The sequence below is a fragment of the Panthera onca genome, chromosome B2 (genome assembly GCF_046562875.1).
Source record: "Panthera onca isolate mPanOnc1 chromosome B2, mPanOnc1 haplotype 2, whole genome shotgun sequence".
In the NCBI taxonomy this organism is placed as follows: domain Eukaryota; kingdom Metazoa; phylum Chordata; class Mammalia; order Carnivora; family Felidae; genus Panthera; species Panthera onca.
This window is the reverse complement of record NC_138343.1, coordinates 98,303,750-98,330,172: the sequence shown is the minus strand read 5'-3', so window position 1 is coordinate 98,330,172 and position 26,423 is coordinate 98,303,750. Positions and strand designations below refer to the sequence as shown.

Sequence of the window (26,423 nt, the reverse complement as noted above, 5' to 3'; positions counted from 1 at the left end):
TTCTTAAAAGTTAAAAATGTAATCCAGCATAAATTTAAGATTTTTTTTTTTTTACTTTCTTGTAAATGAGTGATTATACACATTAAAAACATTTGGGAAATTAGTTTAAAAATACTGATGCCAGGGGCCCTACCCCAAAACAACTGAATCAAAATTTTTAGAAGTGTGAGGGTAAGCGGCGTCTGGGTGGCTCAGTCAGTTAAGTGTCCAGCTTTGCTCAGGTCATGATTTCACGGTTTGTGAGTCTGAGCCCCAAGCAGGGCTATGCACTGGTAGCATAAAGCCTGCTGGGGATTTTGTCTCCCTCTCTCTGCCCCTCCTCTGCACGAGCTTGCGTGTGTGCGCTCTCTCTCTCTCTCTCTCTCTCTCTCTCTCTCTCTCAAAAATAAATAAGTAGGGGCGCCTGGGTGGCTCGGTCGGTTAAGCGTCCGACTTCGGCTCAGGTCATGATCTCGCGGTCCGTGAGTTCGAGCCCCGCGTCGGGCTCTGTGCTGACAGCTCAGAGCCTGGAGCCTGCTTCAGATTCTGTGTCTCCCTCTCTCTGACCCTCCCCCATTCATGCTCGCTCTCTCTCTGTCTCAAAAATAAATAAACGTTAAAAAAAATTTTTTTTTAAATAAATAAATAAGTAAACATTGGAAAGAAGAAGGGAAAGAAAGAAAGAAAAAGAAAGGCAAGAAAGAAAGAAGGAAGGAAGGAAGGAAGGAAGGAAGGAAGGAAGGAAAGAAAAGAGAAGAAAAAAGAAGAGAGTATGAAGTTGAGACCCAAGCATCAGTAGTTTTGAAAGCTCCCCAGCTGATTCCAATGTGTAGGCGTGGCTGACTACCCATATTCTAAACTCACTCACAGTAATGATGGGCTGGACTCTTTTCCTTACAGCCTTTCACCAATTACACTTAAGACTACTTAACAGCTGTCCATAGTATTATCCCTTTCTTAAAAGCCAGGAACAAGCCTGACCTCAAACAGGACAAGTTTAGGAATCTCCAGGGCATCACAGTTTAAAACTTCACCTCAATTTCCTAACCAGAATATCTTGCTTTGGTATCCACCAGAAGAAAGAGAAATAGCAAACACTCACATGGAACTTACTTTGTGCCAGGTACAGTTCTACTATATTTTATTCACATTAACTTGCTTAACCCTCACTACTATCCTATGGAATAGAAACTTTTATTATCTCACTTTGAAAATAAGGAAACTGTATCACAGACAATTCAAACAACTGGCTACTCCCAATGCACCTCTGGGCAATCTTTTTCACCTAATCTGTGGCATAAATAAGTGAGTGAGATTATTAATCATCAACTTTAATTTTAATTTCCTATTGCCTAAGTTAGATCATTTGTTTGATTAATTTAGGCAGGTTGACTGCAACAATGTAGTCACGGGTTGTTCTTTGTTAATTTAGCTCCTAGCCTCACAACATACATTAAAAAAATATTTAAAAGAGCATATGGATTGAAGAATTAAAAGTAAAAAGTGAAATTGTAAAAGGCCTAAATAAAATAGCTAAATATTATGCAACCATTAAGATGTATTGTAATGAAGAATTTTTAATAGCATAAGAAATGTTACTATATAAAGGATGCAAAGTTATTTACAATAGCAAGGTGGACACATGAGGAACAAACCGCAGAGAAATAAAACAAAATGTCAGTAATCTCTGGGATATGAGATTATGGATAATTTTGCCCTTTTCATGCTTTTCTATATTTATTTATTTTTATTTATTTAAATTCAGGTCAGATAATATACAGTGTAGTCTTGGCTTCAGGAGTAGAACCCAGTGATTCAGCTCTTACATGTAACACCCAGTGCTCATCCTGAAAAGTGACTTCCTTAATGCCCATCCCCATTTGGCCCATCCCCCACTCCCCTCCCCTCCAGCAACCCTCAGTTTATTCTCTGTATTTTAGAGTCTCTTGTGGTTTGCCTCCCTGTCTGTTTTTATCTTATTTTTCCTTCCTTTCCCCTACGTTCCTCTGTTGAGAGTCTCAAATTCAACATATGAGTGAAATCATATGATGTCTGTTTTTCTCTGACTGATAGTGAAGTGAGATGTTTTTCTTCTATAATCAGGAAAAAATCAACATATTTTTTAAAGGCTATTGCATGAGTCCTAGAGAGAGATAATAAGGGCCTGATCTTAGGTGTCATAACAGAAATGGAAATGTGGGTAGGGAGAGGACATATCAAGGCTTTACTCCTATGTGTGGGATGCAAGTAGGAATTGGAGGAGCCATCCAAATGTCTCTGACGTTTGGCACCCGAATACCAGTGAGTCAGAAGCAAGAGCAGTGTGGAAGTGTAACAACGGGTATGATTCTGACAGTATGATACACGAATGCTTCCTAAAGGGCACTGCGATGAAGAGATTAAGCAGCTTTTGGAAAATCCTGAATTGAAACTCAGAAAAGAAGCTGGGTATAGAGGTAGAGATTTCGAAGTCACTGACAAAAAAGTGTGACAGCTAGAATGGTAGGGATGAAAATGTTCCTCACAGAAAAGACTATGCTGAAGGCGTCTCTAAAGAAAAAGGCATACATCTTACAGCCAAAGTATAAAAAATTGCCCTCTTAAGAGTATGGGACACATTTTAAAATATCAGGTAAGAACTCAAACTGTCAAATGTTCTTAAAAGTGCTGTTCATATTAGGAAGAAAACATATATTTAAAGATAAGTACCTAAAACAAACCCAATTTTATTTTTTTTAAGTTTGTTTATTTATTTTGAGAGAGACAGAGACAGCATGAGTGGCAGAGGGGTAGAGAGAGAGAGAGAGAGAGAGAGAGAGAGAATCCCAAGCAGGCTCCACACTGTCAGCACAGAACCTGATGTGGGGCTCAAACTCACGAAACCATGAGATCATGACCCAAGCCGAAATCAAGAGTCCAACGCTTAACCAACTGAGCCACCAAGTCTCCCCAAACAAACCCAATTTTAGATAAACAGGATAAACTCTCATTCAGAAGGGGACCAATACTGACTCTCTCAGATAAAGCCAAGTTCTTGAAGCCTGATTGTTTTATAAATATTTCATAATGAAAATGTAGTCACATTTCAGTTAGTTTTCTGATCCTTACAGTTTCATCATACTTGGGCAAGTTTTATAATTCTATTTGAATGTAATCATCTTACGCATATGAGCCAGTATATATACATTAATAATTGTCATTGATTACAAGGGGACCCAGGGAAGAGAATACAAACTGTCTCGTGAGAGGAAGTATTACTAGAAGAAAAACTACAAAAAGGTGGATTCCCACAAAAGGTGGGCTGGCCAAACCCACCTTCACATAAAGGGTGACACAGTCATTAGGGTTGGCATTCCTCCCAAGCAGAGAACTTATTTCCTATTGATTTTTCATCAAATATTAAGACTATTTACAATTTAAGAGAACTTATCTATCCTATAAATATAAGTATAAAATATTACCATTTTAATCCAATTCAATACATTTAGAACACACACCATGTTTACACAAGTAGAAATATTAAAAGACATAAAAGATACTACACTAAACTTTTAAAACTATTCATTGCATATCATATATAAACTTGTGATTTATTAATTTTTTCATTTTAAATATTTATAATAGTATTTTAAGCAAATAAATTATGAAATTTCCATCTAGTTCCACAGGTTTTATATTAGATGGTTTCCCACGATATCCTGATGAGGCCCTGTTTCTGGGGGAACATGGGTTTTTCCCAGATGCTGCTGTTTTCATACAAGTTGATGATCAAGATGTTTCTGATCGCCTCCTTCCTTCCCAAATTGAAAAGTGGAAACTGAAACAAAAGAAGAAATTAGAAAGGAAAAAACTCATCAAAGAAATGAAGGCAAAAATCAAGGTACATATCCAATAAAAAAAAATATGGGAGTAAATTTGTTCAGAATCTATTTAGTTTTAAAGTGGTCTTTATAAAAATGTAGTTTTCTGATTTTAATGCCACAGTCAATATGAAAACACTTTTTATCAAATATTAAGACTATTTGTAGGGGCACCTGGGTGGCTCAGTAAGTTAAACGTCCAACTCTTGATTTTGGCTCAGGCCATGACCTCACAGTTTTGAGCCCCATGTAGGGCTCCCTGCTGAGGGCAGAGCCTGCTTGGATCCTCTCTCTCCCTCCCTCTCTCTGTGCCCCTCCCTAACTCACTCATGCTCTCTCTTGCTCTCTCTCAAAAAAAATAAATAAACTTAAAAAAAAAAGACTATTTGCAATTAAAGAGTTACAAAATTATTTGAGGCCTATGTGATTTTTCAATGTGTTAATGCTTTTCTCTCCAAGGCAAATAAAATTCAAGATAGTGGTAGCACCAAAGTATCCCTACACCAGACACAGGAGCAAAGTGGGAGAGGCATCATAATTAAACTTTTCAGTGGCTTTTTCACTAGTTCCTGGAATGATGACCCTATCCATCAAGGCCATATTGGCCTATAGTGAAACAAATCTATATATTGGTTTAGAACATCTTTTCTGAAACTATAATCTGAGGAGTATTACATAAAATCTTCAAAAGTGTCATAGGGAATCCAGCAATTCTACTTTTAGGAATCTATCTAACAGAAATACAAATAGATCCACATAAAAATTGATATATGAATGTTCATAACAGCATTATTCGTAACAGCCAAAAAGCAAAAACCACTCAATATCCATCAACTGATGAATGGATAAACAAAATGTGTTAGACATCCAGATAGAGTGCCCTAGGTTCCCACCCAAGATGGCAACATAAGAGCCTCCTGAATTCATCTCCTCCCACAGACACACTAAATCCACAACTACACATGAAGCAGTTCCCTCTGAAAGAAATTCGGAAACTAGCTGAATGACTCCTGTACATTGAGCAAATGAGAAAACACCCATATCACCCACATCAAAACAGTTGCTGCCTGAGAGTCCAGCTTCCAGTCAGCCTATGCTGTTGGCTATCCTCCCCTTTGGGACACTGACAGGTTGTGACCGCCCTTAACTACTGGGAGCTAGTGAGAGCAAAGAAAGTAGGTCCGACAATCACACAGGTTTGAGAGACAGCCAAGAACTCAGTCCAGGCTGACTGATAAGGTTCACCTCCTACCCAAGCCCACTCTGTGAAGACTAGGAAATGTGGCCCTTTGTCTAATGTGCAGAAACCAACCCAGAGTCAAAGAAAATGAAGAAGCAGAGGAATATAGTTTAAATAAACACTCCAGAAATAGACCTTATTGAAACGAAGATAAGTGATCTACCTGATAAAGAGTTCAAAATAATGTTCATAAAGATACTCACCGAGGCAGGAGAACAATGCATGAACAGAGTGAGAATTTCAACAAAGAGATAGAAAATACAGGAAAGTTCCAAACAAATCACAGAACTGAAGAATATGATAACTGAACTGAAAAATTCAATAGAGGAGTTCAATGGCAGACTAGACACATAGATCAATGGAACAGAACAGAGAGCCCAGAAATAACCCCATGCATATATTCTCAACTAATTTATTAAGAAGAGAGCCAAAGATACACGGCAGAGAAAGAATAGTCTCTTCAGCAAATGCTGAGAAAACTGGACAGCCACCTGCAAAAGAATGAAACTACCCTGTATATATTATACAAAAAATCAACTCAAAATAGACTTGGACATAAGACCTGAAACCATAAAACTTCTAAAAGAAAACATAGGGGGCAAGCTCCTTGACATTGGTCTTAATTAGTTTTTTGGATTTGACACCAAAAGCAAAAGTCAACAAATGGGAATTATATCAAACTAAAAGCCTTCTGCACAACAAAGGAAACTATCAATGAAATGAAAAGTTAATTTACTGAGTGAGAGAAAATATTTATGAATCACATCTGATTTACATCTGATAAGGAATTGAAATCCACAATATCTGGAGGACTTGTATAGCTCAATGCAAAAAAAAAAAAACCCATCTGATTAAAAAAATAGATTGAAAATCTGAAAAAAATCAGATGAACTGAATAGACATTTTTACAAAAAAAAAAAAAAGACATACAGATGGTCAATAGGTACATGAAAAAGTGTTCAAGATCACTAATCATCGGGGAAATGCAAATCAAAATCACAATGAGATATCACCTTATACTTGTTAGAATGGCTGTCATCAAAAGACAAGAGATAGCAAGTGTTGGCTAAGTTATAGAGAAAAGGAAACCCTTTGCACTGTTGGTGGGAATGTAAACTGGTACAACCCCTGTGGAAAATAGCCTGGAAGTTTCTCAAAAATTTTAAAATAGAACTACCATATAATCCAGCAATCCTACTTCTGGGATAAGTATCCACAGGAAATGAAAACAGGATATTCACACCTCCATGTTCATTGCAGCACTATTCACAGTAGCCAAAACATGAGAGCAACCTAGGAGTCTGTCAATGAATGAATGGATAAAAAAGACATTGTGTTTATATGTACGAGATATTATTCAGTCATGATAAAGAAGGAAATCCTGCCATTTGCAACAACATGGAAGGACTTTGAGGGCATTATGCTAAGTGAAATAAGCCAGACAGGGAAAGACAAATACTGCATGGTATCACTTATATGCAGAATCTAAAGAAATTCACACTTACAGAAATAGAAGAAAAGTGGTTGCCAGGAGCTGAGGGGTGGGAGAAATAGAAGTTGGTAACAGGTACAAACTTTCAGCTATAAAATGAATAAGATCTGAGGATTTAATGTATAATATGTGACTATAGCTGGTAATACTGAATTGTATAATCAAAATTTGCTAATAGAGTAGAACTTAAATGTTAAAAAAAGATAAATATGTGAGGTGATGGAAGTGTTCATTAGTTAAATGGGAGGAGTCCTTTCACTATGTATACATATATTAAATCATCACAATTTACACTTTAAATATCTTAAAATTTGATGAGGCTGGATGAATGAATGAATAAGTCAATGAAGTGAATGAATAAGTGGTATATCTATGTAATGTTGATACTATTCACTATTAAAAATGAACTATTGACACACCCTACAACACAGATAAAAATCATTATGCTTAGTGAAAGAAGAGCCAGGCTAAAAAAAAAAAAAAAAATAGTACATACTATATGATTCATTCCATTCCATTTATAAGACATGTCTTAAAAGAGTGAATCTATAAATCTGGGCTGGGGTGAAAAGAATGGGGCTTTCAAATCTGGAACTAGGAAGACTAAGATGCAACATGAGAGCAGTGTTAAATAATTTGAAGGGCTTTCATGCTGAAGAGAGCTTAGTTGTTCCATAGGGCCACAGGGAAGGAACTACTATTGGTAGGAGGAAGGTACAAGGAGATGTATTTCATTATTAGTAAGAGTTTCAAAAAAAAAAAAAATACAAACAAAACCCAAAATTGAAGGTAATGAGCCACTTGTCAATAGATAAGCTAATCAACTACTTCCAATTCTGAGATAATATGACTTAAATTATTCAATACATTATTAGGCTATTATATTTTATTATAATGATAAAAGATTATCAAACTTGTTTTTAAGTTTACTTATTTTGAGAGAGTGAGAGTGTGAGCAGGAGAGGAGGAGAGAGAGAGAGAGAGAGAGAGAGAGAGAGAGAGAGAGAGAGAATCCCAAGCAGGCTCCAAGCTGTTGCACAGAGCCCAATACAGGGCTCGAACCCACAAACTGTGAGATCATGACTTGAGCCAAAATCAAGAGTCAAATGCTTTACTGACTGAGCCACCCAGGTGCCCCTAGATTATCAAACATTTTTAACAAATTACTTCCAACTATTTCCTTATTTCTCCATATACATAATCTACCTAATTACCAAAGCAAACTAACAGATGATAAATTCAAAAAGGTGTTCTAAAATTTGTAGGAAGAGTGGCAGCCCCCAAATGTTGTTTATCCCTCTGGAGGGAAATCGCTGATCAAAAGTTCCAGAGCTACAAGGATATAGTAGCATAATTACTACCATCACATGCTTTTCTGGAAATTCACCATCCTTCCATCCAAATGCTATTCCCACCTTGGGAAACATATACATACATACATATACACATGTATGTATATATGTATGTATATGTATGTATGTATATATGTTTATATATGTATATGTATACATGTATATATGTGTGTATATATGTATATATGTATATATGATATACATATATATTAATACACAAAAAGTAATTTTATCCATTAAAATGTTTTAATGTCTCCTTCTTTAACAGGATGATATGATTTCTAAAAGAAGGGCTGAACTTATAGCAGAGAGAGAGAAAAAACAGAAAGGGGAGGTAAGTAAATAAAACTGCTGCCTTTTAAAAAAAGAATATCCCTAATATAATGTTTATATATATTATATATGTTTTTATATATCAACAATATAAAATAAAAAGACGCATAGAAAAAGTCTTGAGGGGTATATGGGTGACTCAGTTGAGCATCTGACTTTTGATTTCGACTCAGGTCATGATCCCAGGGGCGTGGGATAGAGCCCCCCTTTGGCCTCCATGCTGAGTGTGGAGCCTGCTTAAGATTCTCTCTCTCTCCCTCTGACCCTCTCCCCTGCTCACTTTCTCTCTCTCTCTAAAAAAAAATAAATTAAAATAAATTAAAAAAAGAAAAAGTCTTGAAAGAAGTACAGAGTTTACATATGAGTAGTAAGATTATATATCACTGTTTTTCTTTATACTTTTTGTTTTTCCATAATTGTTTACAATGACCCTTTATTATTTTTATAATCATAAAACTGAACATTCTTAAAGGAAAGAAAACCACTAAAGAAGTTTAAATAATCTAATTCAAGATATAATACCACATTAAACTATGCTTCTTTTGGATTTTCATTTTTGCATTCCAGCCTTCCAGCCCATGCACAGGGAGATAGGCTGGGAGCCTAGGACTGAGGTCTAGACAGAGAGACTGTAAAGCTGTGTTGGAACTAAAATATAGATTATGCTGAGATAAAGAATGGAATGAGGCAGCGCCTGTGAACCCTCAGACTCATATATTGTACAGGCTGCTCAGTGCAGCTCCTCTTCTCCACCGGCTGATTTTTTGAAAAGATAAACCTTGAAGATTGTAGATTTTGTTTTGTTTGGAGAGGAACTATTCCCAAAATGACGTAGCCTACCCCAGTGCTACAGCCATGCTCACTCAGGGTTATAGAATTTAAAGAGGAGATGTGATGAGACATGCTAGTTCTGTGAAGTTACCTGGGGCTCATATGTATAGTCAGCTTACAAGTAATCCCCGTAACCAAGGCAAACAATGAGATGCTTCCTGCCTTCTCCCATTTCCTTCTGACCATCTTTTCAACACTGATTCTCAAGACTATGATCTGATACCTAAATTGGTATCCTTTCTCCAGTTCTTGCTGACTTTGTTCATTGCTGGCTCTCCAGTGCCTCACATAGTGCTGACACATAGTAGGCACTCACCAGTTGTTTTGTTGCTGTTGTATAACCTTGAGCAGGTTTCTTAATCTCTCTGAGCTTAGGCTTTTTCGTTGTAAAATGGAACAAAATTAACAATATCTAGTTTCCTGAATTAATAATACTTTAATTTCCCTTCCCTACTATTCTTTTTTTTAAAGTAGCATTTATTGACAAATTGGTTTCCATACAACACCCAGTGGTCATCCCAACAAGTGCCCTCAAATGCCCCATCACCCATTTTCCCCTCTCTCCTACCCCCCATCAACCCTCAGTTTGTTCTCAGTATCCAAGAGTCTCTTATGGTTTGTCTCCCTCCCTTTCTGTAACTTTTTCCCCCTTATTCTTTAATTAAATCTTTTTCTTTTTTTAAATTTTTATTTAATTTATTTGTTAATTAAATTCAAGTTAGCATATAGTGCAACAATGTAAATCTTTTTCTTAAGAAAATCAGTTTTCAGGATAAATTTTAAATGTTCTTGATTTATCATTTTTCTATTTGTTAACATTAGAATGGTGGGATTTCTTACTATTTTTCATTTAAAAATTCAATATTCTATCTTATAAATTAAATCGTGGTTTTTTTAAATGTTCATTTATTTATTTAGAGTGAGAGAGAGCACACAAGCAGGGCAGGGGCAGAGGGAGAGAAAGAATCTCAAGCAGCCTCCACACTGTCAGCACAGAGCTCGATGGGGGCTCACCCTCGCGAAACCATGAGATTATGACCTGAGTTGGGCACTTAACTGACTGAGCCATCCAGGCACCCATAAGTAGGTTTTTATAAGTTAGCTCTCCCAAGACTTGATCTTTCACAAAATTGGCTATGTAGCTCACACAATTAATTTACACAAACCGACTTTGGGAAGATAATTCCTGAGATTTTTGGTGAATCAAAGATGAAAACTGTGTATTGACCTTTTAAAATTTCTTTGATGAGAATTTTATATGTCCTGCTACTGCCTCAGACAAAGAAAGACTAAACAAAATGTAGCATGTCTAGGTTCACGCAGTGTGATCACTATAACCAGTTAATGTGACTTCCTGACTCTGCATAGATGCTGGGGCTTGCTTTCAAAAGAACAGAGACCTTCTCATCATTTGCCTTTTGTATAGGATATGCAGCTCCATTACTCACCTTTTCATAACAAATTGGGGAACCACGTACAAATAAAGCCCCTCCCAGGTTTGTCTTCTCATCCTTCACAAAGATCATTGCCCTTACTGTCTGATTTTTTTCTGACTTTTTTTAACATTAGAAATGATCTTAGTCTCAAGGGAGCTACTTCATTAATTTCATAGGAAAATGTTGCCATCTTGTGGAATTTTAGTCTCCAAGTGTGACTGATGAATAATCTCTAAGCCAACCCCTTCTCATGTTTAGTTTGCATACTTTCCAGCTCCTCAGAGGCCTTGCTTCTACTCCTGTTTCTTGCTTCAGAATCTTGGTTCTCTTCCTGTTGTTCGCTGGCTCCTTCTCTGGTGCCTCAGTCTCTTCTGTCAAGTTATGCATAGCCACAGACAGGAGAAAGCCAGAAACAGCCAGTATAGTGAGCCAGGGCTGCAAGTCAGCAGAATGGTGAGGGACTACACCCAGATAAATAGTTAATTCAGATAAATACCGTAAGTACTAAGGGGAAGCCGAAGCCAGGGTCCAAATGAGGTTGAAACAAGGTTAAGGACCAAGCACCAGGCCAAGACCATTCTTGAGGCCTTCTAGGGAGAAGGCAGGGTGTATAGGCCCCCAGGTCTATGTGCAGAGAGCACTTTGGGATGGAGCAGAAAGCTAAGGTTGGGTGGGAGGGTGGGCGGAGGGTACAGGCTGGGGATTGAGTTCTTTTTAAGTTTTTATTTAAATTCTCATTAATTAACATACAGTGTAATATTAGTTTCAGGTGTACAATATAGTGATTCAGCACTCCCATAATCTCCCAGTGCTTGAGTTTTAAGGTTTTGAAAACAAACGGTTTGGAATAGTGTCTCAAAATCCAGATTTAGAAGACAACCTCACCCTCCAGCACCCCCCCCACCACCAGCCATGTATCGTAAGGGAATCTAGTGTCTGACTAACATGCATCTGTATTGGGAAGCCTCAGAACTCTGACAAGTCTTTCACTTCTCCTCTATTTCTGCCTATCTCATTTCCTCCCTAGTTGTAAGCGTTCTGACTGTAACCTCTACCACCCTCCTGGCATAACCTTCTACTCAGTTATAGCCTTGCCCCTACTTTCTGGTACTGCTAGAAAGCTATGAGACAGTTTACCCCAAAGCTAGCCCTGTTTTTCAGAGACCATGAGTTTTGTTTCCTGTTGTCCCCTTTCTTTTTTCTTTTCCCTTTCCAGCCTTCTCTGGGATTGGTTGAATGTATTTTAGGAATCCATTTTATTTATCTTTTGGCTTTTTAGTTATACCTCTCTGTGTTTTTCTAATGGTTGCTCTCTATTACATATACATCCTTACCTTTTCCCACTCTACTTAGAGTCAATATTATTCCATGTAATAATGTAGAAAGCTGTGACTGTATAAATTCAGTTACACCCACCAATATCCTGTATGTTCTAGTGGTCATTTGTTTTACAACCAAGTGGATTATAAACTCCATAAGAAAAAAAATATATAGTTTTTGTTTTAAATAGTCATATGTATTTTAAATATATTGAGAGGAAAATAAATCTTCCTTTACATTTATCCAGATATTTAACCTTTTCTGTTGTTCTTTATTCATCCCTCTGGTGTGAGGGAAATCAGAGGGATGAGAAGAACGTGGTCATCTGAATTGTTTTCCTGTATGATTTTTCTTGGCTGCTTTCAGCCAAGAAATCTTTTTCAATGGTGTGATTATGATATGCCAACAGGTCATTTTCTTTATATTTATCTAGTTTGGGGTTGACTAAGCTTCTTTAATCCATAAATGTGTGTCTTTAACTAAATTGGGGGAAACTTTGGACATTATTTCTTCAAATACTTTTTCTGTCCTACTTGCTCTCTGTCTCCTTCTGAAAATCAATTTCACATAGGTTAGATCACTCACTATTGTGCTACATGATCTTGGGACTGTTCATTTTTTCAATCTTTTTTCTCTCTTCTTTAAGTTTGATAATTTATTTTGATCTATCTTCAAATTCACTGATTCTTTCCTTTATCATCTCCAGTCTATTAAATCCATCTGATATTTTTTTTAATTTCAAATATTGTATTTTTTTAGTTCTAATTTACATTTTGGTTTGTTTTTATTCCCCTCCTGAGATTTCTTATCTTTTCATTTATTATGAGTGTATTTTCCTCTTCCTCATTGGTCATAGGGATAACAACTGCTTTAAAGTTCTTGTTTTGTAACTCTAGTACCTGGAGTGGGTATTTGTTGATATCATTTCTTATGAGAATGGGTCATGTCTCATGATCCTTTATACTTTGAATAATTTTGGATTATTATAACTTTTGAATTATGAGTGTCATGTTATGTAGATTCTGAATTCTGTTAGACAGCTCCACGAGTGTTTTTGTTTTAGCAGGCAATTTATTTGGTAAGACTAAGCCTGTAAACTCTGTCATACTAACAATTCAATTTATACTGTTCTCAAACAGTCCATATGTGCATGGTTCAGAGATGTGGAAAGTCTGTATAAACTAATTTGTTGTTTCCTTCTCTGGTTCTCTCAATTCTGAAGTTTACCCTCACTCTCCGGTATCCTGGTTGTGTCTCCTTCCTCTGGTTGCTCCAGCTGGAAAGACACTAAAGTTTCCTATCAGAATTTTAGTCTCCCTGTGCCACCACCACTCTAATGGAGGCTGCCCTCTGAGCAAGGGCACAAAATCAGAGAATTCACCTTTAACCAACTGCTCACTCCAAATTTTTGCTGCTTTCCAAAATCTGCCTTTGTTTACTCTCCAGAGCTTCTTAAATGAGTGGGAGAAAGTGGTGTGTGTGTGTGTGTGTGTGTGTGTGTGTGTGTGTGTGTTGGGGTGGGGGGAGGGGTGTTCATGGTTTATGGTTATTATCTGCTAGAGGCTAAATTAACTTATTCCTTCATACTAGAGGCAGATCTCTGAGACCATGAACTTTAGAAGATATATCTCCTAACATAAGGCCTAAAAGCTATAATTTATCAGAAAAAAAAAAAAAAAAAAGCACTGTTTCAAGATCAAGTTGCCATTTATGGAAAAATAAAAATTTTTTCCCTAGGAAGAATTAACCTGTGGAGATTTTTAGGATGTTAACCTTTAAAAAAATTCAACATTGTACTAAAGAAACTAGTGAAAGTAATACAAGAAAAAAAAAGAAATAGCATACATGTTGAAAAGTAAGGACAGAACTCATTATGTGCACATAATTTGATTATCTATTAAGTCCAGGATAATTAACTGCACACAAATTATTTAAGGCTGCCCCACCATCTCCTTATGTAACAATGACATCTGCCCCCATGGGGAAAAAAAGGCAAATAATTTCTGAAGCAAATAATCTGCCTAGAAGATAATAAGTGCCAGGGATGTTGGTTGGTGTCCTTCATCTTTTGGAGCAAGATCCAACCTGCCCACCTCTTCTCATTCTCACATCTTAAATGGAAGCACAATACAACCTGCCCTGCTCACCACCCAGAGTTTGAAGTTGCTTTGAATTAAGCAACTTGGTCCTCCATTCATAAAAATGGATGAACAACCAAGGATTACCATATACTTGAGAAAAATTATCAACACAAAGGAGCAACAAGATGAACAGAACAACTGACCCTAAAATGAATAGGCAATTCAGAAAACCTTACTAAACATTTAAAAAATTCCAATCTCCCTAAGAAAATTCAAGAACTTGTATCCATAAAACAAAAAACAGGATGCTATAAAAAATCAGAAAGCAAAAAAGAGTTCACAGAAGCTAAAATGTATCATGTAAATTAAATTAATTAAAAGTTTAATAGAGGCTGGCGCAGTTGGTTAAGCATCTGACGCAGGCTCAGGTCATGATCTCAGTTTGAGTTCAAGCCCAGCATAGCTCTGTCAACACAGAGGCCACTTCGAATCCTCTGCCCCCTTTCTCTGCCCCTCCCCCACTTGCATGGATGGCCTATGCTCACACACGTGCTCTCTGTCTCTCTCAAAAATAAATAAGCAGTTCTTAAAAAGTTGAAGAGAAAAATTAGAAGTAAAAGCCAAAGGAGTTTCTCAAATATGGAACAAAAATACAAGAAATAGAAAATATGAAAGAAAAACTGGAGATATGTGGGGTCAGTCCAGGAGGATCAACATCTAATTTGCATTCAAAAAGAAAAAAAATGAAAAGAGAGCTAATATAGGAGGAAATAATCTTTAAAATATTGAAAGAAATGTCCCCAGTATTGAAGAGAGCAGAGGATCTTCAAATTGAAAGGGCTCAATGAATACCGAACAGAACAAGTTAAAAGAGATGTACGTTAGACACACTCTCATGAAATTTGAGATTGCTAATTATAAAGAGATTTTAACTGTTTCTAAAATGAAGAAAAGATAGCTACAAAGGAATGTGGATACGTTTTGTGTCAGATTTTTCACCAACAATACTGGATGATGGAAGACAAAAACAATGCCTTCAAAATTCTGAATGAAAATGATTTTTAACTATTTATAATGTATGAGGATGAAATGGAAATATTTTTAGATATTTAAGATCTTTGAAAATTAGCCTTCTGTATATTCTTCCTGAAAAAAGTAAGCAATTGATTTTTATGAATAATACTTCTTCCATCTAAAAAACAAAACCAAACCAGAAATATGGGGTGGGGGTGGGGGACAAGAAAAGCATTATCCACATATGGGACAAATTAAATTATGCATTATTTTGCATAATAAGAAAATACAATGTTTGACATTGATACTTTAGACATTTTCCTCAAAATGGTACATGTTTGTTGATATAGAGTTGCATCCCCTCTGTCACTATCTGTGGGTGTTGTGAATAAAGGTTATATAATTAAAATATGGCAGGTGCTGTTTACTGGGTTTCAATTTTCAGAATTAATCACTCTTTATTTGCTTTCAATTCTTAGAATCAATTTTTGCATAAAGCACTAAATACCTAAGTGCTACTTAAAAACAATCATAGGACAGGAATGTAAATGTGGTAATGCTGGAGATGGAAATTTAGAAACTGAAGAGAGAGAAAAGAGGAAAGAAGAGTAAGGACATTCTCTTGAATTGTGGAGAATCAAAACATATATCTAGAAGTAATAGCTCAAGAGAAATTTGGAGATAATATTTAAAGTTATAGGCACTCAGTTGCAGAATTAAAGAATTAAAAATATGACTAACACTGGGGGATAGGCAGAAGAGAAAGAAAAGAAGAGAAATGTAAGTTAGCCAAATCCCTCATCATCACTGATATAAGAGAGAAAACAAATATCACAAGGGTCAAAAGTGTCTACCTTTCACTGTTTACTTTGTTATTTCCTAAACTGGTTTTCCCATAACAACCAAAAAAAAAAAAAAACCAAAAACAAACAAACAAAAAAAAACAAAAAACCACCAACCTTTTTAAAATGCAAGAATGGCTAAGAATGATGAGATATATGTTTTTATATGGAAAGAAACTTAAATGCATTGCTAAATTATATTTTTAAAAAGCAAGTTGTACAATATGTATAAATATAATTTTGTGTGGGTATGTGTGGGTGTAAACATCTAAAAGGATCTTAACCAAATTGTTAACCAAAATTATTTCTAGGTAGGAAAGTGGAAATAGAGATGGGAGTGTGAAGGGAGATTTTTTTTACCCTATACAATGCTGTATAATTTTATCTTTTTAACAAAAATGAATCTATGTTTAAACTTACATAGTTTAAATTTTTTTTAATTAACAAATAATTTGGAAGAGCTATTAAGTTGAGCCAAGATCTGCAACTGAGACATCTCTCATTTGCAGTGTGGACTCATCCCACCATACTTCCAATAATCCTTAGAAAATCAAATCTGAAGATTTTTTTTTAATTGTCAAAGGATAAGGAAAAGGAAAAGAACCAAATGGCTTCAAAATTTAAATAAAAAAAGAACCAGAACTGAGAAACACTGCCCCATATCCAAGCTTCTTTTGGAGAGGGAGGAGCCTGGGCACAGAGCAGGAAGGGACCCTCTCATCCTCCTCCCTGCACTTGCAAGGCCAAATTCCAGCTCCAGGTGCTCTTTAAAGGAACCAGGGTCTACTAAACGTGAGACAGGACACCATCAAAACCCTAGAGGAGAAAACAGGCATCAACCTCTTTGACCTCAGCCTCAATAATTTCTTGCTTGACACATCTCCAAAGGCAAGGAAATTAAAAGCAAAACTGAACTATTGGGACCTCATCAAGATAAAAAGCTTCTGCACTGCAAAGGAAACAATCAACAAAACTAAAAGGCAACCGATAGAATGGGAAAAGATATTTGCAAATGACATATTGGATAAAGGGTTAGTATCCAAAATCTATAAAGAACTTACCAAACTCAACACCCCAAAAATAAATAATCCAGTGAAGAAATGGGCAGAAGACATGAATAGACACTTTTCCAAAGAAGACATCCAGATGGCCAACAGACATATGAAAAGATGTTCAACATCACTCATCATCAGGGAAATACAAATCAAAACCACAATGAGATACCATCTCACACCAGTCAGGGTGGCTAAAATTAACAACTCAGGAAACAACAAATGCTGGGGAGGATGTGGAGAAACGAGAACCCTCTTGCACTGTTGGTGGGAATGTAAGCTTGTGCAGCCACTCTGGAAAACAGCGTGGAGGTTCCTCAAAAAACTAAAAATAGAACTACCCTATGACCCAGCAATAGCACTGCTAGGAATTTATCCAAAGGATACAAGGGTGCTGAGTCATAGGGGCACGTGTTTATAGCAGCGCTTTCAACAGTAGCCAAATTATGGAAAAAGCTATACGTGTCCATCAACTGATGAATGGATAAAGAAGATGTGTTTTATGTATACAACAGAACACTACTCGGCAATGAGAAAGAATGAAATCCTGCCATTTGCAGCAATGTGGATGGAACTGGAGGATATTATGTTAAGTGAAATAAGTCAGTCAGAGAAAGACAGATACCATGTTTTCACTCATATGTGGAGCTGGAGAAACTTAACAGAAAACCATGGGGGAGAGGAAGAGGGAAAAATTGTTACAAACAGAAAGGGAGGGAGGCAAACTCTAAGAGACTCTTAAATACAGATAACAAACCGAAGATTGATGGTGGGGGCAGGGGAGAGGGGAAAATGGGTGATGGGCATTGAGGAGGGCACTTGTTGGGATGAGCACTGGGTGTTGTATGTAAGCGATGAATCATAGGAATCTACCCCCAAAGCCAAGAGCACACTGTACACTCTGTATGTTAGCCAATTTGACAATAAATTAGATATAAATAAATAAATAAATAAATAAATAAATAAACAAACAAACCAGGGTCTAATCAATAGAAAGATTAGGAAACAGCGGGATAAGCAGGAGATTGCAAGCATCAGAAAATGAAAAGGCAAACAGCGGGGGTGAGGGTAACTGGAAAGGAGAGAATGTAGGGCGTTGTTTAGGATAACAGTCCTTGGAAACTGGATGTGCAGTAATGGAGAGCAAGGAGTAAGGAAAACTTCCAGGTTTCCAACTGGAAGGCAGTACTCCAACTGATACAAGGAATACTTCTGGGAGAAGAGTGTGGAGGCGGCCCAGTAGCCTCTATGTTAAAGGCAAATGTTAACGCCTATATGGCACCACTTAGTACCAATATCCTGCCATGGGTCTTTAACAGTCATTTGTGTATTATTCTCCTTTCTTCAGATGGACTATAAACTCCTAAAGGGCATGTAACTGTTCTATTAATACAGTGCTTTATACAAAGTGACAAATAATAGCTATAATGGCACAATAATAGCTATAATAGCTATCATTTCATGCTTGCCATGTGCCAGACACTTTTCTAAGTAAGGGCTTTGCATGTATTAAGTAATTTAATGCTCCCACCATCCCTGTGAGATAGGTACTTTGTTATTCCTATTTTACAGGTGAGGAAACTGATCTTGTCCAAACTGACAACAGCTAGTGACTGAGTTATCCATTTTGAGTGACTTTCAAATACATGTAACCTTCATGGATGGGGCTAGAGACTCTAATGCTAAGCAAAATAAACCAGTCAGAGGAAGACAAATACCATATGATTTTAGTCACATGTGGAACTCAAGAAACAAAACAAATGAGCAAAGAAAAAACAGAGAGAGACAAATCAAGAAACAGACTCGGGCTCTTTCTGACTTCCCCAGGCAGTAGTGAGAGGAGCTGCTGCCCTGTCCGCCCACCTGAATGGTTGGTCATGCAGAACTGCTCCAGTTTTCTGATCAAGAAGAACATGCAGACATCCAGCACCCAGCCCAATAACCTGAAGGCTCGCGACACCTTCCACCAAATGGGCTGATTCACCACAAGACTGTGGGTTTGGAGGCAGCAGCCTATGGCAAAGACGTAATGGTCATGAAGTAGAGATTTGGCCAGCGAAAACCCACTGCCTCCTACATGCGGACCACCACTAACAAGAATGTCTGGGCCACTCTCAGCAGCATCAAGCACATGACCTGCAAAAACAAGTACTGTCCAGATCTGCACACGGCTGCCATTTGCAGGACCAGTCCATCTTTCTCACCAGAAGCCTGTGATGGTGAAAAGGAAGCACCCCACTAAGAACTGCTGAGCACCTGCCCCCCACCTCCAAAGCAATAAAGATGTCAACCACCTGAGGAGGTGGGGGGAAGAAGAAGAAACAGATTCTAAATTATAGAGAACAAACATGATTACCAGAAGGGAGGTGGATGGAAGGGATGGATTAAAGGGGTCATGGGGATTAAGGAGTGCACTTGTCATGAGCACTGGGTGATGTATGGAATTGTTGAATCACTGTATTATACACCTGAAACTAACATGACTTTGTTACCTAACTGCAAGTAAAATAAAGACTCTAAACAAACAAACAAACAAACAAACGGAACTTTCTGGCAACCATAGACATAAATAGCATTTAATATCTTGTTTATGTATTTACTATGTGATCAGTATGTTGTCAGAATCTTGAAGGAATTAAATTTCTGGGTGCCATATATTTAAAACTTTACTATGTTACTAAATAAATGTTGCCATTCCATACCAACCAATATCCAGTGACATAAAATATTCCAGATGATTAGTTAGCAGAGTCATTTGGTGCATATTCTATCTGTAGAGTAAAAGAGAACATTTTCTTCCTTAGACACATAGGGAAGATGAAGATTTTAGTGAAGAAGAGCCTGAAGAAGAGGAAGATGATATTGACAACATCCTTGAAGATGAATTTCCAAAAGATGAGGAAGTGATGAGTGAGGAAGATGAAGAACAGGAAATTGATGCACTTGAACGCCTGAGAGGTGAACTGGGAGAAAAATTTGAAACAGATATGAATAATTTACAAGTAATACAGGTTATTACTTTTCCTTTTTTCATAATTCACAATGTAACATTTGAGAATGAAAGAAGTGTAGTTGGTTTATGTCTTGGTTTCTTTTTGACATTTCAAAAGAAATGTGTATCTTAGGACTATCTTCCCTTTTGCCAGCACCGCTTGCAATTATGAAAACAAATTAATAACTCAAGGGCAACATGGAAGCCACAGAGAGTCAAAAGTTTTAACTGCCAATATGCAGTCACTCAGAAGCTGAAAAATATTTATTCTCTTGACCGAAGTGGTCAGTTACCAGCAATGTGTATATGCTGTGACCAGACTTGGTCTCATTAAAAATATTTGGTTTGGGGCACCTGGGTGGCTCAGTACATTGGGTGTCCAACTTCAGCTCAAGTCATGATCTTGCGGTTCATGAGTTTGAGCCCGGCATCGGGCTCTGTGCTGACAGCTCAGAGCCTGGAGCCTGCTTCAGATTGTGTGCCCCCCCTCTCTCTCTGCCCTACCCCTGCTTGTGCTCTGTCTCTCTCTGTCTTTCAAAAATGAATACACATCAAAAAAAATTTTTTTAATATTTGGTTTTTTTATTTGTTTTTCATCAGGATGAATGTGAGAAGCTTACGATACCAGTAATTCTCATTAATGGAGCTCGGAAAATCCATATTGTACAATATAGTTTGAATATGAAACTGAAACCACTGGTAGAGAATCGTGAGAGCATTTTTGAAAAATGTTATCCAATAACATCACACCTTGCCCAGAAAATGCTGAACTACACCTATAAGCATATAAGTGCATTTGGCTACTGGGACCCTGTAAAGGTAATGTCGGCAAATGCACCTGAAAGCTGTGTTCTTTCTTTTATTTTTGTTAAGTATGTCTATGAAAAAGACAGGATAATTTCAAAAATTGTAAGCATTGTACAGTACTCAACTAGCTATAAAAACATGATTGTTTTAATTTTCTGACATCTGAAAAGTAATCAAAGGGTTTAATTTCTTTCGTGTATATCTGGAGAGATAACACAATTCCAACTTGGTTTTAACTTGGTAGCAGAAGAAGATGGGTAGTAGAAATATTTTCAAAGGACACATCTAAAGAGCTGAGCTCTGGTACTAATTTGTTACCCAATTTTAGACAAGTCATTTAACCTCTTTCATTCTTTAATGGAACCAGGCCTAAGACCTTGTACTAAGACCTAGTTCTGTACTAAGACCCTGAAAGAATAATACCAACAGGCCACTGTGATCAAAAACGAGAGTATAAAGAGTATACAGTGTGAGACACAATATGAAATGTGACATTGATGTTCATAACAAGCATTCTAAGTACAATATTTTTATGCACGTGGACAGATTTACTCCAGTTGGAATTTACTAGCCTCACATGTGGGATGATTTTCAACAAATCTTAACTAAGACCGTTCCAGCCACTGTTCTAGTCCTGGGAACAGAGTAGTGAACGAAAGGTTTCTTTTGTCATGGAGCTTACATTCTAGTTGGATTGGGGAGTGAGGATGGGCATAAATAAATAAACAGAAAAGTATATTCTTGAAAGATAGTATTAAGTGCCATAAAGACAATAAAAGAATGTCATGTGATAGTTACCTATTCACTTGATCAGTGTACCTTTTTATTTCCATCAATGATATAGCACAGTGGTGAAGATCATGGCCTCTGCCACCATTTATTAGTGACCTTGCACAAATCATTTAACCTCTCAGTCATTCCTATTTGCATAATGGGAATAAGAATAGTTTCCTACCTTATTGTATTGTTACAATGATTAAATGAGTTAATTACTATAAAGTGCTTACAACAGTGTTTTGTTTTTTGTAAGTGTTCAATAAAAGTTATTGTTATTAATACATATTACTATTATTGGTCACTGATAAAAAGTATTTTGGAGGATGGGATCCAAAAAGGAGCCATGTGCATGTTACTTGAAACCTCCTTCTTGGCTGTATTGACACAATCAGTTTCAATTTTACTTAATTGTGCTATCTTCTTTATCTTAACCATACATAGGATGTCAAGAGAAACCTTTTCAAATATCATGCTGGAATATAGAAACATATGGCAGTGTCCTCCATAGAGAATTGGATAGAGTTAAGCGTTAGAATGGCCTGGAAAACTTTTGCAAGATAGTCATGCCCTTTCTCTGAGATGAGTGAGAAAGGGGAAGAAGCAGACAAAGTCAGAACTCTATTTAGGGAGGAAGGTTTCATGTCTAAATATAATTAGAATTGTACAAAAATGTGTTATAGAGAAATGAGTGCATGGTCATAAGAAGGGTTTAAGCATATAAATAATCATTTCTCAGGGCTGTTGGGAATCTTTCTGGGTGCATGACAGTTCGATATTCTGATTTGATGACACTATGGGTATTCTGACCTACATAGGAGAAAGGATACATGCTAGATATTTTGAGCAACAGCAGAAACTGCTGTAAGGACTCTCATTTAATCTGGGAATTTGAAATAGAATCATTAAACTTTCAGCTTTTTGTATTACCAAGTGTAAGACAGAGCAGACATTCCTACACCACCCCTGAGTTTCTTCTTACTCCCACTTACTCCCAGCCATGAACTTCACTCCAGCCCAAGAATGATAATGTTGACAATACCATTGACCTGTGACAACTGTCCTGGTGTAGCTTTGGGGAAGGAGCAATCTTGAATCACATTGCTTCATACCTACTTTGTCAAGTATGGGCCGATACTTAGCCATCTAATGCTCTAAAAATGATATCCAAACCTGACTTTATTAATGACCCATTTGTCATCTTGAACAAATAAACAGATGTGGAACCACTCCTCCCAATCCTTCCATATCTGTACCTTAAGCTGCCTTTTAGGTATTTTTCCCTTTTGTGGCTGCTCTGGATATTTACGTGAGTGGGATTTTGCCTATATAAAATGTGGAAGAGAAACCTATAGGATTTGTCCTACCACTATGTCCCCAAACATAGCCCAGGACCCCATCTGTGTTAGTCTACTCAGGCTGCTATAACAAAGTACCACAGACTAGGTGGCTTAGACAACAGAAATTTATTTTCTCACAGTTCTAGAGGCTGAAAATCCAAGGTCAAATTGACAGCAGAGATAGTTTTCTGGTGAGGCCTCTCTTCCTGGCTTGAAGATGACCACCTTCTCACTATGTCCTCACATGGCCTTTCCTCTGTGCTTATGTACTCCTGGTGTCTCTTCCTCTTCATATAAGACACCAGTCTCGTTGGATTAGGGCCCCACTCTTATGACCTCACTTAACCTTTCCCTCCTGAAAGGCCCTGTCTCCAAATACAGTCACTTTGGGGATTAGGCTTAAACCTTTGAATTTCGGGGAACACATTTCCATCCATAACACCACCTTAGGAATGCACCTTTTTATGAGGATAAACTGGCCCATGAATATATCCAAACAACTTTACATTCCTTGGCAAAAACATACACTAAAGACATTATAAGGAAGTATAAAGGAAGTATGGGAACTATAATGGTCATAAACTGAAATGTATTTCAGATTTCATCAATTGCATGTGGGTATAAAATAAATTGTTCTTTTTATACAGTTTTTAATATTAAGATTAAGTTATAATTAGTTTTCTTATTTTGTAAGAAAGATATTCTTATTTTACAAATGTATTCAAATGTATTTGGGGGAATGCTGTATAACTTAAAGCTAATTTATGAATTCAACTGTGTACATATTGCAGCTAAGGGAAGGAGAGACAATAAAGCCAATTGAAACTTCAGAGAATCCAGTTTATGCTGTAATCCATCGTCAGTATATTTATTTTTTATCTAGTAAGGAATCTAGAGAAAAATTTATGAAGAACCCAATCAAATATATCCGCCAACCCAAACCTAAGCCTACTATGCCCATTAGGATTGCAATTCTGGGGCCTCCAAAATCTGGGAAAACTACAGGTAAGCATGTGTTTGCCTTTGTTATTCCTTTTTTGTTCCCCCAGTGTAGCTAACATACAGTGTTATGTTCATTTTAGGTGTACAATATAGTGATTCACCAATTCCATATATTACTCAGTGCTCATCAAGATAAGTGTGTTCTTAATCCCCATCACCTATTTCATTCATCCCTCTACCCACCACCCATCTGGTAACCATTAGTTTGTTCTCTGTATTAAAGGGTCTGGTTTTTGTTTGTCTTTTTTTCTTTGTTCATTTGTTTTGTTTCATAAATTTCATATATGAGCAAGATCATATGGTATTTGTCTTTCTCTGACTGGCTTATTTCACTTAGCATTATACTCTCTAGACCCATCCACGTTGTTGCAAATGGCAACATGTCATTCTTTTTTATGGCTGAATAATATTTCATTGTATAAATATATGAAGTATATAAATAAATATACGTGGTATAAATATACCACATCTTCTTTATTCATTCATCTATCAATGAATACTTAGGTTGCTACCATAATTTGGCTATTGTATATAATGCTGCAATAAACATACGGGTGATGTATCCCTTTGAATTAGAGTTTTGTATTTTTTGGATAAATACTCAGTAGTGCAATTATTGTGTCATGGGTAGTTCTATTTTTAATTTTTTGAGGATCCCTCCATACTGTCTTCTACAGTGCCTGTACCAGTTTATAATCCCATCAACAGTGCACGAGAGTTCCTATTTCTCCACATCCTTACCAACACTTGTTGTTTTGTGTATTTTATTTTAGCCATGCTGACAGGTGTGAGGTGATATCTCATTGTAGTTTTGATTTGCATTTCCCCGATGATGAGTGATGTTGAGCATCTTTTTGTGTGTCTGTTGGCCATCTGGATGTCTTCTTTGGAGACATGTCTGTTTATATTTTCTGCCCCATTTCAGAACTGGGTTATTTGGTTTTGGGGTATTGAGTTGTATAAATTCTTTATATATTTTGGATACTAATCCTTTATTAGATATGTCATTTGTAAGTATCTTCTCCTATTCAGTAGGTTGTCTTTTAGTTTTATTGGTTGTTTCCTTTGCTATGCAGAAGATTTTTATTTTAATGTAGTCTTAATAGTTTATTTTTGCTTTTTGTTTCCTTTGCCTCAGGAAGCATATCTAGAAAAATGTTCCTAGGGCCAATGTCAGAGAAATTACTGCCTGTGCTCTCTTCCAGGATTTTTATGGTTCCACGTCTCACATTTAGGTCCTTAATCCATTTTGAGTTTATTTTTGTATATGGTGTAAGAAAGAGGTCCAGCTTCATTCTTTTGCATGCAGCTGTCCAGTCTTCCCAATATCACTTGTTGAAGAGATTGTCTTTTTCCCATTGCATATTCTTTCCTGCTTTGTCAAAGATTGACCATGTAATTGTTGATTCATTTTTGGGTTTTCTATTCTGTTCCATTGATCTATGGGTTGTTTTTGTGCCAGTACCATACAGTTTTGATTACTACAGCTTTGTAAAATAATTTGAAGTCTGGAATTATGATACCTCTAGTTTTGTTTTTCTTTTTCAAGATTGCTTTGCTATTCAGGATTTTTATGGTTCCATACAAATTTTTTAGGATTGCTTATTCTAGTTCTGTGAAAAATGCTGTTGTATTTTGATAGAGATTGCATTAAATCTGTAGATTACTTTGAGTAGTATAAACATTTTAACAATATTATTTCTTCCAATCCACGAGCATGAAATGTTTTTCTATTTCTTTGTGTCATCTTTAATTTGTTTCCTCAATGCTTTATAGTTTTCAGAGTATAGGTCTTTCACCTCTTTGATTAAGTTTATTTCTAAGTGTCTTATTATTTTTGGTGCAATTATAAGTAGTATTGTTTTCCTAATTTCTCTTTCTGCTACTTCATTACTAGTATGGAGAAATGCAACACATTTCTGTACATTGATTTTGTATCTTGCAAGCTTACTGAATTCATTTATCAGTTCTAGTAGTTTTTTTGGTGGAGTCCTTAGGGTTTTCTATATATAGTATAATGTCATTTGCAAATAGTGAAGTTTCACTTCCTCTTTACCAATTTGGATGCCTTTTATTCCTTTTTCTCATCTGATTGCTATGGTTAGGACTTCCAGTACTATGTTGAAAAAAAGTGGTGAAAGTAGACATCCTTGTCCTGTTCCTATCTTCAGCTGAGAGCTTTTCCCCAATGAATATGCTGTTAGGTGTGGGTTTTTCATATAAGGACTTTATTATGTTGAGGTATTGTTACCTCTAAACCTACTTTGTCGAGAGTTTTTATTATGAATGGATGTTGTACTTTGTCAAGTGCTTTTCCTGCATCTATTGAAATGATCATATGGTTTTTATCCCTTCTGTTATTGATGTGTCCTTTGTTATTCTTGAGTATAAAAGAATCTCCTGAAAGCTAGTGCCACTTCACCAGAAAACCAACTCTCAGAATTGACTCAAAAGGAGATAGAAATCCTAAATAGGATAATAAGTACTCAAGAAAAGTCATTAAAAAATATAATCCCATTCCAAAACAGTCCAGGCTCAATCAATGATTTTAGAGAAAAATTGTATCAAACTTTCATAGAATTAAAAACTCAAACAATTTCTGTGTTTTTGAAGCTTTTTCAGTGCAGAGAAAAGAAGACAATAAGTTTCCCAATTTATTTCCAGTTTCTTTTGTTA

General features: G+C 36.5%; 1 protein-coding gene and 1 pseudogene across 2 annotated transcripts in view; both read left to right on the top strand.

The window, feature by feature from the left end:
* The window catches only part of AK9 (adenylate kinase 9), a 133,149-nt gene that overhangs the window by 87,343 nt on the left and 19,383 nt on the right, over positions 1-26,423 (top strand). For both annotated transcript variants that reach the window (XM_078447206.2, XM_081795772.1), the window contains exons 27-31: positions 3,640-3,859; positions 8,192-8,257; positions 19,637-19,843; positions 20,425-20,643; positions 23,537-23,750. In XM_078447206.2, the coding sequence (XP_078303332.2) occupies positions 3,640-3,859; positions 8,192-8,257; positions 19,637-19,843; positions 20,425-20,643; positions 23,537-23,750 (926 nt within the window). The remainder of the gene's footprint in view (positions 1-3,639; positions 3,860-8,191; positions 8,258-19,636; positions 19,844-20,424; positions 20,644-23,536; positions 23,751-26,423) is intronic.
* Positions 18,108-19,084, top strand: LOC132666533 (large ribosomal subunit protein eL28 pseudogene; annotated as a pseudogene).